The 17363-nt window shown below is 42.0% G+C and overlaps 1 protein-coding gene across 1 annotated transcript in view; it reads left to right on the plus strand.

Moving 5' to 3' along the window:
• The window catches only part of ATAD2B (ATPase family AAA domain containing 2B), a 182184-nt gene that overhangs the window by 127352 nt on the left and 37469 nt on the right, over positions 1–17363 (plus strand). The window contains exon 24 of the mRNA XM_065401026.1: positions 9771–9908. Coding sequence (XP_065257098.1) covers positions 9771–9908 — 138 coding nt within the window. The remainder of the gene's footprint in view (positions 1–9770; positions 9909–17363) is intronic.

A 17363-nucleotide genomic window follows, 5' to 3' on the forward strand; every position in this document is an offset into this window, starting at 1 on the left:
ACTTTCTTCTTGTTGCTAACATACCTGAAGAAACCTTTCTTGTTACTCTTAACATCTCTTGCTAGCTGCAACTCCAAGTGTGATTTGGCCTTCCTGATTTCATTCCTGCATGCCTGAGCAATAGTTTTATACTCCTCCCTGGTCATTTGTCCAATCTTCCACTTCTTGTAAGCTTCTTTTTTGCGTTTAAGTTCAGCAAGGATTTCACTGTTTAGCCAAGCTGGTCGCCTGCCATATTTACTATTCTTTCTACACATCGGGATGGTTTGTTCCTGCAACCGCAATAAGGATTCTTTAAAATACAGCCAGCTCTCCTGGACCCCTTTGCCCTTCATGTTATTCTCCCAGGGGATCCTGCCCATCTGTTCCCTGAGGGAGTCAAAGTCTGCTTTTCTGAAGTCCAGGGTCCGTATTCTGCTGCTCTCCTTTCTTCCTTGTGTCAGGATCCTGAACTCGACCATCTCATGGTCACTGCCTCCCAGGTTCCCATCCACTTTTGCTTCCCCTACTAATTCTTCCCTGTTTGTGAGCAGCAGGTCAAGAAAAGCTCTGCCCCTAGTTGGTTCCTCCAGCACTTGCACCAGGAAATTGTCCCCTACACTTTCCAAAAACTTCCTGGATTGTCTGTGCACCGCTGTATTGCTCTCCCAGCAGATATCAGGGTGATTAAAGTCTCCCATGAGAACCAGGGCCTGCAATCTAGCAACTTCTGCTAGTTGCCAGAAGAAAGCCTCATCCACCTCATCCCCCTGGTCTGGTGGTCTATAGCAGACTCCAACCACGACATCACCCTTGTTGCTCATACTTCTCAACTTTATCCAGAGACTCTCAGGTTTTTCTGCAGTTTCATACCGGAGCTCTGAGCAGTCATACTCCTCTCTTACATACAACGCAACTCCCCCACCTTTTCTGCCCTGCCTGTCCTTCCTGAACAGTTTATATCCATCCATGACAGTACTCCAGTCATGTGAGTTATCCCACCAAGTCTCTGTTATTCCAATCGCATCATAGTTCCCTGATTGTGCCAGGACTTCCAGTTCTCCCTGCTTGTTTCCCAGGCTTCTTGCATTTGTGTATAGGCACTTAAGATAACTCATCGATCGTCCCTCTTTCTCAGCATGAGACAGGAATCCTCCCCTCTTGCGCTCTCCTGCTTGTGCTTCCTCCCAGGATCCCATTTCCCCACTTACCTCAGGGCTTTGGTCTCCTTCCCCCGGTGAACCTAGTTTAAAGCCCTCCTCACTAGGTTAGCCAGCCTGCTGGCGAAGATGCTCTTCCCTCTCTTCGTTAGGTGGAGCCCGTCTCTGCCTAGCACTCCTCCTTCTTGGAACACCATCCCATGGTCGAAGAATCCAAAGCCTTCTCTCCGACACCACCTGCGTAGCCATTCATTGACTTCCACGATTCGACGGTCTCTACCCAGGCCTTTTCCTTGCACAGGGAGGATGGACAAGAACACCACTTGCGCCTCAAACTCCTTTATCCTTCTTCCCAGAGCCACGTAGTCTGCAGTGATCCGCTCAAGGTCATTCTTGGCAGTATCATTGGTGCCCACATGGAGAAGCAGGAAGGGGTAGCGATCCGAGGGCTTGATGAGTCTCGGCAGTCTCTCCGTCACATCGTGTATCCTAGCTCCTGGCAAGCAGCAGACCTCTCGGTTTTCCCGGTCGGGGCGGCAGATAGATGACTCAGTCCCCCTGAGGAGGGAGTCCCCGACCACCACCACCCTCCTCCTCCTCTTGGGAGTGGTGGTCGTGGAACCCCCATCCCTAGGACAGTGCATCTTTTGCCTTCCAATCGGTGGAGTCTCCTTCTGCTCCCTTCCCTCAGATGGGTCATCTAGTCCACTCTCCGCATTAGTACCTGTGGAGAGAACATGGAAACGATTGCTCACCTGTATCTCCATTGCTGGTGCATGGACGCTCCTCTTTCTCCTTCTGGAAGTCACATGCTGCCAAACCTCTTCACAATCCTTCTGTCCCTGCTGTGCCTGCTCTGAATCTTCAGAACATTGTGGCCGTAGAAGCATCTCCTGACGTCTGTCCAGGAAATCTTCATTTTCCCTTATGCAACGCAGTGTTGATACTCGTTTCTCCAGCCCTCGAACCTTCTCTTCCAATATGGAGACCAGCTTGCACTTTGTACAGACAAAGTCGCTTCTGTCCTGTGGAAGAAAGACAAACATGGCACAACCTGTGCAGGTTACAACAGCTGATCGCTCACCTTCCATATCCCTGTCCTCTTAAGAGCTTCCTCAGCTGTTGCAGGAACTACTCAGAGAAACCTGCAGATGAAAGCCTCAGTGAGCTCTCTCCAGGCGAACTCCCTCTGTTAGCCTCTGCTGTTCGCCGCTCAGCTGGTTCGCTGCTGACTGCCCTTATATACCAGTCAGGCCCACTCAAGGCCCACCTGGAACAAAGCACTCCCAATTCACACTTTTCAAACAAACAAGCAAGCAATCAAGCACACGGTCAAACTGACCAACTGTCCCAGCAGCAGACACTCAGATACTCACCAACACAGCCCCCCTAATGCAGCACTTAGCGTACCTCCTCTCGGACAGCTCCCAGGCAAACTCCCTCTGTTAGCCTCTGCTGTTCGCCGCTCAGCTGGTTCGCTGCTGACTGCCCTTATATACCAGTCAGGCCCACTCAAGGCCCACCTGGAACAAAGCACTCCCAATTCACACTTTTCAAACAAACAAGCAAGCAATCAAGCACACGGTCAAACTGACCAACTGTCCCAGCAGCAGACACTCAGATACTCACCAACACAGCCCCCCTAATGCAGCACTTAGCGTACCTCCTCTCGGACAGCTCCCAGGCAAACTCCCTCTGTTAGCCTCTGCTGTTCGCCGCTCCAATACAAGTACTGTAGTGCAATCTCTTTTTCATGAAACTTACAAATGTAGAATTATGTACAAAAAAACCCCTGCATTCAAAAATAAAACAATGTATAACTTTAGCGCTGACAAGTCCAATCAGTCCTACTTCTTGTTCAATCGCTCAGACAAACAAGTTGGTTTACATTTGCAGAAGATAATGCTGCCTGCTTCTTGTTTACAGTGTCACCTGAAAGTCAGAACAGGCGTTTGCATGGCACTGTTGTATCTTGCGATGCCGGCTACTTACACGCCAGATGCACTAAGGATTCATATGTCCCTTGATGCTTCAACCACCATTCCACAGGACATGTATCCATGCTGCTGACAGGTTCTGCTTGATAACAGTCCAAAGCAGTGCAGACCAACGCATGTTCATTTTCATCATCTGATTCAGATGCCACCAGCAGAAGTATCAGAGGCGTAGCCGTGTTAGTCTGAAAAAATCCAGCAGAAGGTTGATTTTCTTTTTTGGTGGTTTGGGTTCTGTAGTTTCCAAATCAGAGTGTTGCTCTATTAGGACTTCTGAAAGCATGTTCCACACCTCGTCTATCTCAGATTTTGGAAGGCACTTCAGATTCTTAAATCCTGGGTCGAGTGCTGTAGCTATCTTTAGAACTTTCACATTGGCATTTTCTTTCAATTTGGCAAATTTGCAGTGAAAGTGTTCTTAAAACGAATATGTGCTGGGTCATCATCCGAGACTGGCATAATATGAAATATATGGCAGAATGCAATTAAAGCAGAGCAGAGGACATACAGTTCTCCCTCAACGAGTTCAGTCACAAATTTAATTAACACATTATTTTTTTAATGAGCGTCATCAGCTTGGAAGCATGTCCTCTGGAACGATGGCCAAAGCATGAAGAGGCATATGAATCTTTAGCGCATCTGGCACGTAAATATCTTGCGGCTCCAGCTACAAAAGTGCAAACGCCTGTTCTGACTTTCAGGTGACATGTAATTAAGAAGTAGGCAGCATTATCTCCCGTAAATGTAAACAAACTTGTTTCTCTTAACAATTGGCTGAACAAGAAGTAGGACTGAGTGGACCTGTAGGCTCTAAAATTTTACATTGTTTTGTTTTTGAATGAAGTTATGTAACAAAAAAAACTACATTTGTAAGTTGCACTTTCATGGTAAATAGATTGCGCTACAGAACTTGTATAAGGTGAAATGAAAAATACTATTTCTTTTGTTAATCATTTTTACAGTGCAAATATTTGCAATCAGAAATAATATAAAGTGAGCACTGTACACTTTGTATTCTGTGTTGTAATTGAAATCGATATATTTGAAAATGTAGAAAAACATCCAAATATTTAATACATTTCAGTTGGTATTATATTGTTTATCAGTGTGATTAATCGTGATTAATTTTTTTGAGTTAATTGCGTGAGTTGACTGCAATTAATCGACAGCCCTAGTTTTGGGCCATTGTTAGTGAGGGACAACTGGTGGCCAATACAGCACTCCAGTCAGCGTTTGATGCAGCTGCAGCAGCCCGCTCCAATCTCTACAGCGGTGGTTATGTGGCGAGCGTCCTTGTTGCACCTATCTGGCTTCCCTAAGGAAGTACACACTACAGTAGAGGATCTCCCCTTCAAAGGCACCAAATTGTTTGCCGAGAAGACTGACGCATTCCTCCATATGCCTAAAGACTCCAGGGCCACTCTCTTCGGTCATTAAGGATTTATACACCTGGACAAAAAAGAAAATATAGTCTGCAACCTCAGCATAAATCCCATGCACCACATTTCCCAATGCAACACTGGCCTGGTCTACACTACGACTTTAATTCGGATTTAGCTGCTTTAATTCGAATTAATGCTTGACCCGTCCACACAACGAAGCCATTTAATTCGAATTAAAGAGCCCTTTAATTCGATTTCTGTACTCCTCCTCGACGAGAGGAGTAGCGTCAAAATCGGTATTGTTAATCCGAATTAAGGTTAGTGTGGCCGCAATTCGATGTTATTGGCAATTCAATGTTATTGGCTACCCACAATGCAACGCTCTGGAAATCGATGCTACTACGGTAGCTTGGACGCACACCACCGAATTAATGGTGCCTAGTGTGGCCGAATACATTCGAATTTATAAAATCGGTTTCCTAAATTCGAATTATATAAATTCGGATTAATCCCGTAGTGTAGACATACCCACTGTTATGAGCCTCCAAGATAAAAATGCAGATTTTTCCAAATGTAAACCATCAGGCCTCCAGTCTTCCTCTTCACAATCACTTACCTCAAAACATCAGTTTTGACATCTTGGTTGAGGCGCTGACAGACCACTCCCCTCAACCAACTGCAGCTGACCAGCCCTTGTTTTTTCCCAGTTGTGGAATGAAGCAATATCCGACCAATGGGTTCTGGAAATTGTCCACAATGGGTACTCCATCCACTTCACCTCCTCCTACCTGCTCCCAGCACCGTTCTCCATCTCTCTTCAGGGACTCTTTTCATGAGAGTTTATTATGACAAGAAATAGATCACCTTCACTGTCTAGGAGCCATAGAGCCTGTACCTCAACACCTGTGTGGCAAAGGTTTCTACTCTCGTTATTTCCTGATACTCAAGAAGAAGGGAGTTGGAGACCCATACTGGACCTCAGAGCACTGAACAAATTTGTCAAGGCTCAAAAATTCAGGATGGTCACAGTAGCAGTGATTATTTCATCTTTGGAACAGGGAGATTGGTTTTCGGCCCTCCACCTGCATGATGCTTATCTCCACATATCAATCCTACTTTCCCAGAGACAGTTTTTCAGTTTTATCCTGGGCCAGGACAGAGTATTCCTCTTTGGCCTCTCATCAGCTGCGAGAGTATTCCCCAAGGTCTTATCCATAGTGGTGGCTCACCTACGCTTCCAACGGATAATGATCTATCCCTACCTGGATGCTTGTTTCCTCAGAGCCCGCTCCTTCAGCAAGGCTTACCGGTCACTCAAACTTCTGTAGACTTGTTCATGGACCCGGATCTACAGATCAACGTCCAAAAATAGATGTTCACCCCTGTACAGTGATTCATATGAGCTGATCTCAACTTGTTATAGGCGAGGGCGCTCCTGCCACACCACAGGTTCCACACTTTGACCATGCTCCTAGAGGCAGTACAAACCAGCCCTAAAATATTAGCCAGACACTGCCTCCAACTTCTTGGGCATATGGCTGCAGCACATCTGTGATATCTCACGCCAAACGTCACATGAAGTGCCTCCAGATGTGGTTCAGTTCGGTCTATACAAAGTATACAAACCTCTGTCACTGCCCACCAAAGTCAAACACTCTATGGACTCGTGGAAAGACCCAGCAAATGTCTTCCCAGGGATCCTCTTCTCACAAACTTCCCCATTGTCACTTCTCACCACTGACACGTCCCTCATGAAATGGAGCGCATATCTCAACAATCTTTTGACACACGGCAAGTGGTCATCCATGGAGATGTCTCTTCGCATCAACTTCCTCAAACTCAGAGCGGTCAGCAACGCCTGTGCCACTTCCTTCCACTGATCAGGGGTATGCACACGAGAGTCTTGACAGACAACATGGCATGTATGTAATATATAAATTGCCAGGGAGGTGTCAAATCATGCTCCCTTTGCACAGAAGCACTAAAGCTATGGAACTGGTACATTTCCCACAGTATCAGCGGCCTATCGTCCAGAAGTACAAAACTCGATAGCAAACACTGTCGCAAGTTCCCATAGGATCACAAATGGGTGATAAACTCAGCAATACTACATGACATATTCAGGCGGTGGGGGACACCGACTATAGAACTGTTCACTACATACCTGAACAAGAAGCGCCCATGCTGCTGCTTCAGGGAAAGAATAGGACAACACTGCTTAGGGGACACTCTCCTTTTTCCATGGGACAAGGACTTTGTCTACGCTTTCCCCCCATTCCCTCTACTATCGAAAGTACTGTTAAAAATAAAGAGAGAGCAAATGTCATACTTATTACTCCCTCCTGGCTGAGACAGACGTGGTACCCTTACTTGTCACAACTGGCAATATGCCTATCGATCTCTCTCCAGTCAAGTCCATACCTCCTCTTGCAGAGTGAAGGACGCACTCTCCATCCCAGCCTGTGGATATTCCAATTTAAGGCCTGGCTCCTTCATGGTTCCAGCACATAGAAAGGTCCTGCTCTGCAGAGGCACAGGAAGTGTTACTACACAGTAGAAAATTGGCTACCCATCATACCTACTTGCAAAAGTGGACCAGGTTTCATGTCTGGTGTAATTCCAGACAAATTTCCCCAACATCTGCTACTCTCCCAATTGGTTTAGATTATATATTGACTCTCTCAAGAAATCAGGATGATCTCTCAGTTCACTCAAAGTTCATCTAGCTGCCTTCCACGAACAAACAGAAGGGTACTCCGTGCTCTCCCACCCAACCACAAATAGATTCCTCAGGGGTATAGTAAACCTTTTTCCCCAACCCAGACATCCTACTCCAACAAGGGACCTAAACTAAGGGCTGGTCTACACTGGGGGGGGAATCGATCCAAGATACGCAACTTCAGCTACGCGAATAGCGTAGCTGAAGTCCAAGTATCTTGGATCGAATTACCTGGGGTCCAGACGGCGCGGGATCAACGGCCGCGGCTCCCCTGTCGACTGCACTACCGCCGCTCGCGCTGGTGGAGTTCCGGAGTCGACGGTGAGCGCGTTCGGGGATCGATATATCGCATCTTAACGAGACGTGATATATCGATCCCGGATAAATCAATTGCTACCCGCCAATACTGCGGGTAGTGAAGATGTACCCGTAGGCAGCCTATTCAGGCTCTTTAGTACTTTTGAACCCATGGCTATTTGTTCGCTCACACACAGCCTTCCTGGTGGCGATGGCCTCAGCGAGAAGAATAGGGGAAATACAGCACTAATACACCACCCTTATGTAGTACTCTTTCGGGACAAGGTTTCTCTCAGACCACACCTGAAGTTCATCCCCAAGATGACCTCGTCTTTTCACATAAACAAACTGATTCATCTCCCGACCTTTTACCCTAAGCCTTACCATAATAACAGGCTATATTGCATGCACTAGACATTAGGAGAGTCCTGGCCTTTTACCTGGGTGGGATGAAGGCCTTTAGGAAATCTCTTACGCTTTTCCTCTCCATTGCGGAAAGGTCTAAAGGAGCAGTGATAGCATCCCAAAGACTCTCCAAAAGGGTCTCGAACTGTATCACACTGCTATCACCTCCATCCGGAATCTGCACACAATGAAACTGAAAGGCAGTGAATTCAAAACAGATAAAATAAACACCACTTCACACAATGCATAATTAAACTCTGGAACTCGTGACAGAATGTTGTTGAAACCAACAATTTAGTATGATAGACTCATTGGACATCGATATACATAATAGGAATATACAGAGTTATAATTCAGTAAATAGTTTTTAGAAGTTTTAAAAGGAATATAAAACTTACTGCTTTGGGGTTTATGAAAATCTCTTAACTATTGGATGTTAAATGAAGATTCCCATGTGGGACAAATTATCCAACAGCTGCCAACTTTGGGGTTTCTTGCACCTTTCTCTGAAGCATCTGGGGCTGGCCACTGTCAGCAGAGACATGACACTAGACTAGATGGACGTTTGGTCTATGTACCCGTGTAATAAAAGGCATGTGCCACAGCAGTGGGTATGTAGCAAATCATAATGTTTACATAAATATTGCTTTAACTGTGTGTCTATGGGATCTTTTATAAAACATACCTAAACAATGTGGTAATAGGCTCACTACAGCAGAAGATGCCATGAATTAAAAAAAAGGAAAGAATGGCTGAAAATATTGGATTAATTAATATCACAGAATGTAACCAACTATACCTGACTGTTAGTTGCAAAAGCAAAAAGCAGTCATCATTTCTGTTACTTGTTATTGATATGAGGATTCAGGTAGACTGTGAAACAAATACACTTTGCAATAGGGAGTGTGCATGCGTGTGTGTGTGTGTGTGTGTGTATATATATATATATATATATAAAGATATATATATATATATATATAATACAGTAATAATGTAAACTTTTACTTAAATATCTTAATTGTTCATGTGGAAAGTTTTTCCCCAAATGTATTGAGGGAATATAATGAATCCTAAGCCTGGAAAATTTATTGAACGTTGCGTCATGAATAGAAATCCTTTATAAAATGCTAATACAAATTTGTATTTACTTTAAATAGTTTATTTAAATAGTTTATTTAAAGTAAGTGGAAATAGAAAACTGTCAACGTGAAGTTGCTTTTGGATCTTATTCTTTTATTTAGATAATCTGGGCTAGGACAGGAAAATATGGATTGAAAAAAAGAATGGGGTTTGTGTTCCAAAATATGGAATTGTTAAAATTGCTTATCATGTGACTTACAAAGAGAGCCATATTTTTCTAAGGCCTGGTCTACACTAAAAAGTTAGGTTGACCCAGCTTCATTGCTCAGTTGTGTGAAAAATCCACATCCCTGGGTGACATAGTTAAACTGACGTAACCCAGGGTGTAGACAACACTTCTGTTGATCTAGTTACCACTTCTCAGGGAGATGGATTACCTACGCTGATGAATGAACCCCTCCCATTGGCGTAGGCAGTGTCTACATTGAAGTGCTACACAGCTGTGTTGCTGCAGCGTTTCAAATGCAGAAAAGCCTTAAACCATCATATCTGACAGTTTTTAACATTTTATGTCCAATAAATTCTATTGCCTGCTAAAAGCAAATATTGTTCATTTAAATCTTGGTTTAGCAATGTTCATCTAAATACGTTAATTGCTATGTTTTTAATGCAATACTATGTTCTAGGCTTCTTTTTGTGTTTGGTTTATGCAGCTCAGATTATTTAAATAGGTATGCTTATCTTTTATGTGCAGGCTTATCAGTAACAGCAGAGCAAATAAATCCTCATGGTTCCACTGTACGGAAAACAGAAACTAGAGTTGAAGAGGCATTTCGGAACAAACAAAAAAATGCAGTAGCAGTTTGGCACAACTCTGCAAATAAATGTGCATGTGAGTACTTCAGATCACATTGTATCGAAGCGAGAACCACTAGCCCAGAGAGCAATGATCATGGATTTGATACACACCTAGAAAAGGACTATTATTTCTATAAAATATCTGTTTTAGTTAGTGATTTCTTTTTTATTTCCACTGTAGAAAAACCACATTAGCCACACAGCGCTTGTGTCTTTAAGAGGCATCCATTTTCCAACTTCATTAAATCTCTGCTTAGGCAACCATTGAAAGGAAGTGGAAAGCAGGATTTCAAACTGTTTTTGCAATGCAAAAAAATAAAAGTATTACAATAGCTTTAAAAATATTTTTTTCCGTGTAAAATAAGTAAAAAATTATCTTTCTCTGTGGTTAGAATTATCTTAAGCAGGTTTTCAGCTTACGTTTTTTGTGTTTCACATTTGTACATAAGTAAATATTTCCTGTGTTAAGTTGTCTACAAAGCAGTTTTTTTATGGTAGATATTGGTAGGCTTTTTTTTTTTTTTTTTGCTTGCAGGGATCCAGTTGTGAGCAACTTAAGTGTTGGAAGGTGGAGGGATAGCTCAGTGGATTGAGCATTGGCCTGCTAAACCCAGGGTTGTGAGTTCAGTTCTTGAGGGGGCCACTTAGGGATCTGGGGCAAAAATCAGTACTTGGTCCTGCTAGTGAAGGAAGGTAGGGGGCTGGACTTGATGACCTTTCAGGGTCCCTTCCAGTTCTATGAGATAGGTATATCTCCATTAATTTAATTTAATTAATTTTTTAAGTGTCCAGTGCTAAAAGCTGATGGGCACCCTCAACTTACCTCATTTAAATGAATGGAAGATGAGGTTGTCCAGCACCTTGCAGAATCAGGACATCAATTCTAAAGTACAGAAGTATCTTATATTATGTTTGATGGTATATTGTATAGGTTTTCTGAATGTGGTTTAGGTAATAATAGGGACTATTAACTATTCTTGAGAGGTTTACTGATAGAAGTAATTAAATGAGCTGCGGTGAGCTTGGTTATAAAATTGTACTATGTGAGCTTATTTGACAAACCAGAATAAGGGGGCATATGAAAAGGAATGTGTGTGGGCAATTCACTAAGACTAGTGAATCAGCTTCCAGTTGAAACTGTGGGGTCAATTATAAATATTTAAGCAAAAACTAGATAACTTCTTAGGGAAGTTCACATAGATTGAAGCGGGGAATTTCTTCACTGATCTTTCCTTTTTCTCTAGAGTATTTTGGGGGGAAGGGGCTGTGTGCATGCATCCGTCTGGGCATGAGTGTTGGTCCCAGGATATGAGACACACAAGGTGTGGTAACATCTTTTATTGGACCAAGATCTGTTGGTGGAAGAGATAAGCTTGACAAAGAGATCTCTGTTGCTTGAAAGCTTGTCTCTTCTACCAATAGAAGTTGGTCCAGTAAAAGATATTACCTCACCTGCTTTGTGTATGTTTTTGGCATAGTAATGATACTACCTTCCTGGCACCAAAAAATGTTTTGGAAATACATAGGATAGATTTGGCATCAAATAATTCCAGTCTGTGGCCTGTATTTGTGGCCTTGTTTCTTGCCCATTCCTTCAATTCCTATGCTTAAGGAATTAAAGAATCAGCAATATGAAGTAATTGTTTATGTCTGAGATGTTCTAAAATAGTGGAAGCAGAAGTTTGCTTTCTATGTTTTCATTTTGCCACATGAATAAAGAAAAATGTGGACACTTGACACACAAATAAAGGTAGACAAAAAGGTTGCTCATGATTGTTTGCACTCAGTCTTTATGTGCCCTAAAACGGATTGCCACACTGTGGTCCACAGAGTGCTTCCTGGTGGTGGTTCAGGTGCTGTGCTGCTGTTTCCTTCCTTCATTTCCAGTCAGGGCTCTTGTGGAAAGGAGGGTCAGCTGCCACCAGTCACTACTGTATTAAAAAAAAAGTTGCTGCTTCCTTCCTCTCTCTTCCTGACCCTCTATCGGTGACACATTGGTAGTTGTCTCAGGGGCACAGAGAGGAGCCATCAACTGAAGGAACTGCCAACTTCTCCAATATACAAGTGCAAACTGAGCTAGTGTCAAGGCACTGTCCTTGGGGAGATCTGGAACTATGGAGAGTGGGAGAGAAGAAAACTAGGGGTCTGGCTGAGATTGGGAGCAGACAGGAGGCAGTCAGTAACCTAGGTCGTAAGAAGTGGCTGGGTTAGGCTGCTGCACAGGACTGGGGTGAGGTATCTGGGACCTAGAGGAAGAAACCGAGAATTGAATGAATAGCCAGGATGGACCAACAGTATCTTGGGGAAGAGGGTCAAGGAGGTGGAGGCACAGGATCTGGAGACTAGTGAGAAAGAATTGAGGGGAATAGGGCCTAGAAACAAGCATGAGAAAGAAGTTGGGAGCAGGGAAGGGAGTGAGGGGACAGCCTCAAGCAAAGGAAGAGCAGACTAAGCAAGGAACAAGGGAGCTTGAATGGCAGCAGATTGTGGGGCAGGACTGATTTTGTGAGGTGGTGGTATAATGGATTGCAGAAGATAATCATAGAAACGTAGAACTGGAAGGGACCTCAATAGGTCATCTAGTCTAATCCCCTGCATTGAAGCAGGACTAACTATTATCTAGATTATTTTGTTTATAGAAAGGAAAAAAGGAAATCCTTTGGAAGAGAGATTAAAACCGAAGTACCTTCTACAGATTTCCGGTGACTGTCATAATGTGTGGATAGTGTGTGTATGATTGGTTTGGAAAGGACTGATTCTGAATGGAGGGAGAATAATTTATTTTAGAGCCAGAGTAGGATGTTTTGTGATTTACAAGTCAGTGAAATTAGGAGGGGATGAGGTAGTCTTTGCTATCAAAAAAGTTTGGCAACACTTGACTTAGAAACATAATAGTAATATCAGAAAATGATTGATATAGTTTGATTATATGGGACCAAAACTTTTCTTTACAGTTAGCATTTCTGAAACAGACTTACATTTTTTTTTTCTTTAAGGCTGAAACTAAATTCAGTTTTTCCTTATATGATGTTGATTTAGCTTTGATGTAGTCCTTTTGTATGCAGTTGCAACATCTTCCTGATCAATTTTCTCTTCCAGGAGATTTGTTTATAACATTTAGAGAATAGTTGCCAAAAATTGGGGTAAGTCATATGAAACATATAATAATAAACCCTTTTATAAAGCAAGCTGTTGCGCATCTTCTCCTTGGGAACCATACTGGAGAAGAGACTTTTTTTTCCCTCTGATATTTCAATGGCTTTGCAAAATCGTAAAAAAAGAATAGGATTGTTTATGCAAAACTACTACTAAAACAAGTTTAGCAAAGAATTGTAGTTGCATTTTATCAAATAAAGATTTATGGTCAAGAATAACCAAGACTTGTGCGTTTTTATATCACAAAGTCCTATCATTTGGATTTCACCTATTTACTACTTTGTGAAATTGGTGCCATACTTTTAATTTTAATGTTAGTAATGTATTTTGGAATGCTTGTTTCTCACTGATTTAAAGCTCAAGGTCTCTCTCTATATCAGTGCAATTGTGTTTCTCAGGGTTAGATGACATTAGGGTGACCAGCTGTCCCGGTTTTATAGGGATAGTACCGATAGTTGGGACTTTGTTTTATATAGGTGCCTATTACCCTCCCACTCCCTGTCCCGATTTTTCACACTTGCTGCCTGGTCACCCTAGATGACATGGTGGAAAAGGCAGTTGAGCTGCATCTAAGTTGTGGCTTCCACTTTTACTACCATTGGTTGAAGCTATGTCACATTGTAGATGACCTAAAAGGATTATTCTAATAGGAATTGATGAAAATTCATTCCTGAAAATACCAACTGACAGATGCCTTCAGCTTGGCTCAGTTTAGCCTATTCTTTATTATGAACTACATTCTCTTCTGATACATTGGTATCCACTGAAGTAAATGAAGTTACTCTGGGTTTACACCAAGAGCTAAATTTGACCATATGCTTCTGATTGTGTTTGCTACTTCTCTTGTGCCTCACTATCCATATGTGAAGTTCAGTGTTGTTGGTATTTTCATAATATCCCTGTTTTCACACTTTGACTAGATAGTTAATTCTATTTCACATTACCTTGAAAACGTGGATCATTCTTACCCAGGCCTCTAGGATATTTTTCTTTTTTTACTGTCAGTCAGATTTCTTAAGCAATAATGTAAGTGCAGGGTAGACTTTTCAGTTTTGTGGGTAAAATATTTTTGTAGGGTCAGAATCTTCTTTTACTGGCACTTTTGAGGGGTATATCTTGCCTTTTCTTTGGTATTAAGTTCTGCATCCTTTTCCAAAGCTGTTAGAGCTCTGCTGTCTATACAGACAAAACCCAGTGTTTACTAAATATATAAAAGAAAATAGTAGAGATTGCAATTCTAAAATGAAGCTATAGCAATTCCGAGGTCCTGGCTAGCAAATAGGCCATTGGAGTGTCAGATTAAAATTAATTTAAAATAAATACCAAAAATATAAAATCCCAACACGGTTTGTTATCCCTAGTTCAGCTACCTTGGTGGCTGTCCTAGGCTCTGGCAGCTTTCAATGTTTTTACAATTGTGTACATTAAATCTGGTAGTTCCAATGGGGAATATTTGCTAAAAATAGCTTTGTGTAGGCTCCATGTACCCTGGCAAAATAGGGAACCTGTAATTCATCAGATCCACCAGTGTTAGCAACAAGGAAAGATGTAGTGTAGACAGGGCTCATGTGGACTCAAGGGTGTTTTATCACTATGGCATCTAACTTTGCCCTGTGTGGAGGTGACACTGATGTGACTTGGGTGTAAGTTTTGTGGGAACACACCAGTGACATGAGTGAAGGGTGAGTGGGGTTTACAGTGGTATGACATGAGTGTGTGTGTGTGTGTGTGTGTGTGTGTGTGTGTGTGTGTGTGTGTGTGTGTGTGTGTGTGTGTGTGTGTGAGAAGTGGTGCGTGTTGTCCCAGGTAGCTGGTAAATTAGTCACTGCTGAAGCAGTTAAAAAATAGATTTTGGAGGCTACAACAGCTAGAAGTGCCCCTTTAACTATTGCAATGTTGCTGTAATAAAACTTAGTTCATATTGCTGTGTCTTGCCAGTAGATGGAGCATGTAGCACATTATTTTGCTGTCTTACAGTCAGATGCTTCAATATTACATCCAGATGGTCCCTGTGGGGAAGATTTGCTTTTTTGCTGTATTCAATAGCAATGTATTAAATTGGTGGAGTAGACTGACCAAGTGCTGTTCTACTTGCATAAGAACCTGCACAGCTTGTTATGTGGAGTGAGAGGTGCTCCAAATGTCTTATCCGTGTTTGACAATTGCAGGAAGGAAAATTCTTGTAGATTTATTTTAAAGCTAGTGAAGTATTAAAAATAGAATTAAATTCCAAACTTCAGGTTAAAATTTATTTCACAGCAAGTAAAAATAATACGAGAAAAATATTACAGACTTTATCCTACTAGAGTAAGCCATGCTGTCTGCGAAGCTGCCTGTTGCTGAGACCAACCAAGGAAATGACTGGGGGGGGAAAAGTACTTCCTGAATAAAACCAATGTTTAGTGTATTATTTAAGTAAAAGCTGTGGCTTTGGATAGATTAGTCTTCACCAGTATTTGCAAATGACCTAAGTTTTGATATCTGTTAACCCTCTGGTGGAAGGGTAAAGAAAGCTCTGCTCCTTTTTTTTTTTTTTTGGATGGTGACAATTTTTCTATAGCAATGTTAAAAAGAAAAAAAATTCCATTTCTCATCCTGTTTTCATTCTCACTCCCTCCACTCAAATTACATTTATTCAGTTTCCTTTCCATTCTCTTTGTGATGACTTCTGAATGCTTAGCAGACGTTAACTAGCATTGACTAGCGACTCTAAAACAAGCGAGAGAGCCTGAGGAAGGAGAGGGAAGACTGGCTGCCCAATATTTTTAACAATTTTAACCAGTTTCTGCATTTGGGACCAAAATCTGCACTGTTTACTCTGGAATTTCAGCACCGGTGTCTGATGGCATTTTAACTGTCACCTGGATCTGAAGGGTTAAAATGCTGGTAGCTGCTGATGCCTTGTCAGGCTAGTGTTCCAAGTGTTGCTGCTTCTGATAGAACTGCAGTGATAATAGCATAACAAAGGTAAAAACAATTGTGGGCAAGAAGTATAGACCCAGCCATATAGGTCTCTGCTATATTGCTTCATTTCAAATAATAGATGGTGCAGCCTCTTAAGGGGGTTGGTTAGTTGACAAGCCTCCTGAACTTTAGAGGAAACTTTTTAAAACATTTAAAAAAAATCTTCATCTTCAAAAAGCGACAGAGTCCTGTGGCACCTTATAGACTAACAGACGTATTGGAGCATAAGCTTTCGTGGGTCAATACCCACTTCGTCAGAGATACCGGCCTCTGGAAACTTCCACTACCTGCATCTGACGAAGTGGGTATTCACCCACGAAAGCTTATGCTCCGATACGTCTGTTAGTCTGTAAGGTGCCACAGGACTCTCTGTCACTTTTTACAGATCCAGACTAACACGGCTCCCCTCTGATACTTCATCTTCAAAGTGAGTTACACACACTAATTAATCCTCAAAACAATCTTACAATGAGGTAGAGGTAAGTAGTATTGACACTGAGTGTTTGAGCAGTGTCTGCAGATGCAATTACTACCTGAAAATTAGAACTCGGGAGTCCCTGGTTTTCTAGCCTGAGCTCCGACAACTACCGTAGATCATGACTATGCCATACATAGTTTGGTATTAGGAACATACAAGAATTGACATGCTGGATCAGAGCAGTGTTCCATTTAGAGCAATTTCATGTCTCTGACATGAGCTAGAAACAGATGTTTCATAGGAAGGTGCAAGAAATCCCACAGTTGACAATCATATATTGCTGATTTTTGAGGCAAACTTCTTAACTATATTAGTTAATGCCTTTCTAAGCCTTTAAGAATTAGGCTTTTATAGCTTCTGAATTAAAAAAAAAAAATCCTATGTAATGAAACTATGGATGTTTTTGTTACTGTTGACTCTCTAGTTGCTTTTTTAATCCCATTAAACTCTTGTTCTCAATACCTGGTTGCAGTGAGTTTCATAGGCTAATTATAGATTGTGTAAAAATATTTTTTTGTTCTTTTTAAATATGCTGCCTTTCAGTTTAATTGAATCTTTTTGTTTTGTGTTACGATACAGCCAATGGGAGCTCCTGAATTACCTTTTCTGTATTTTTTTTCTTTTGTACACTTCTCTCTCAACACCCTTCATATTTGTCTCCTCCCTAACTCAAATAGTCCCAACCTGTTCAGCCTCTCTTTGTATGAGAAGTCTTCCTATGTCTGTAAACATTCTGATCACCAGCCATGTTACATTTCTGTCAGGCCAGGAAGGGGACTACTGAGGAAAAGCCTTTTCTGTTGCAAATGAGTTTTTCTGAGTTCACAGGGTTTATACTCAAATCAACAATTTGACCACGAACACTGCATGTATTAGTACAAGATGGTAAAC

The sequence above is a fragment of the Emys orbicularis genome, chromosome 3 (genome assembly GCF_028017835.1).
Source record: "Emys orbicularis isolate rEmyOrb1 chromosome 3, rEmyOrb1.hap1, whole genome shotgun sequence".
In the NCBI taxonomy this organism is placed as follows: Eukaryota; Metazoa; Chordata; order Testudines; family Emydidae; genus Emys; species Emys orbicularis.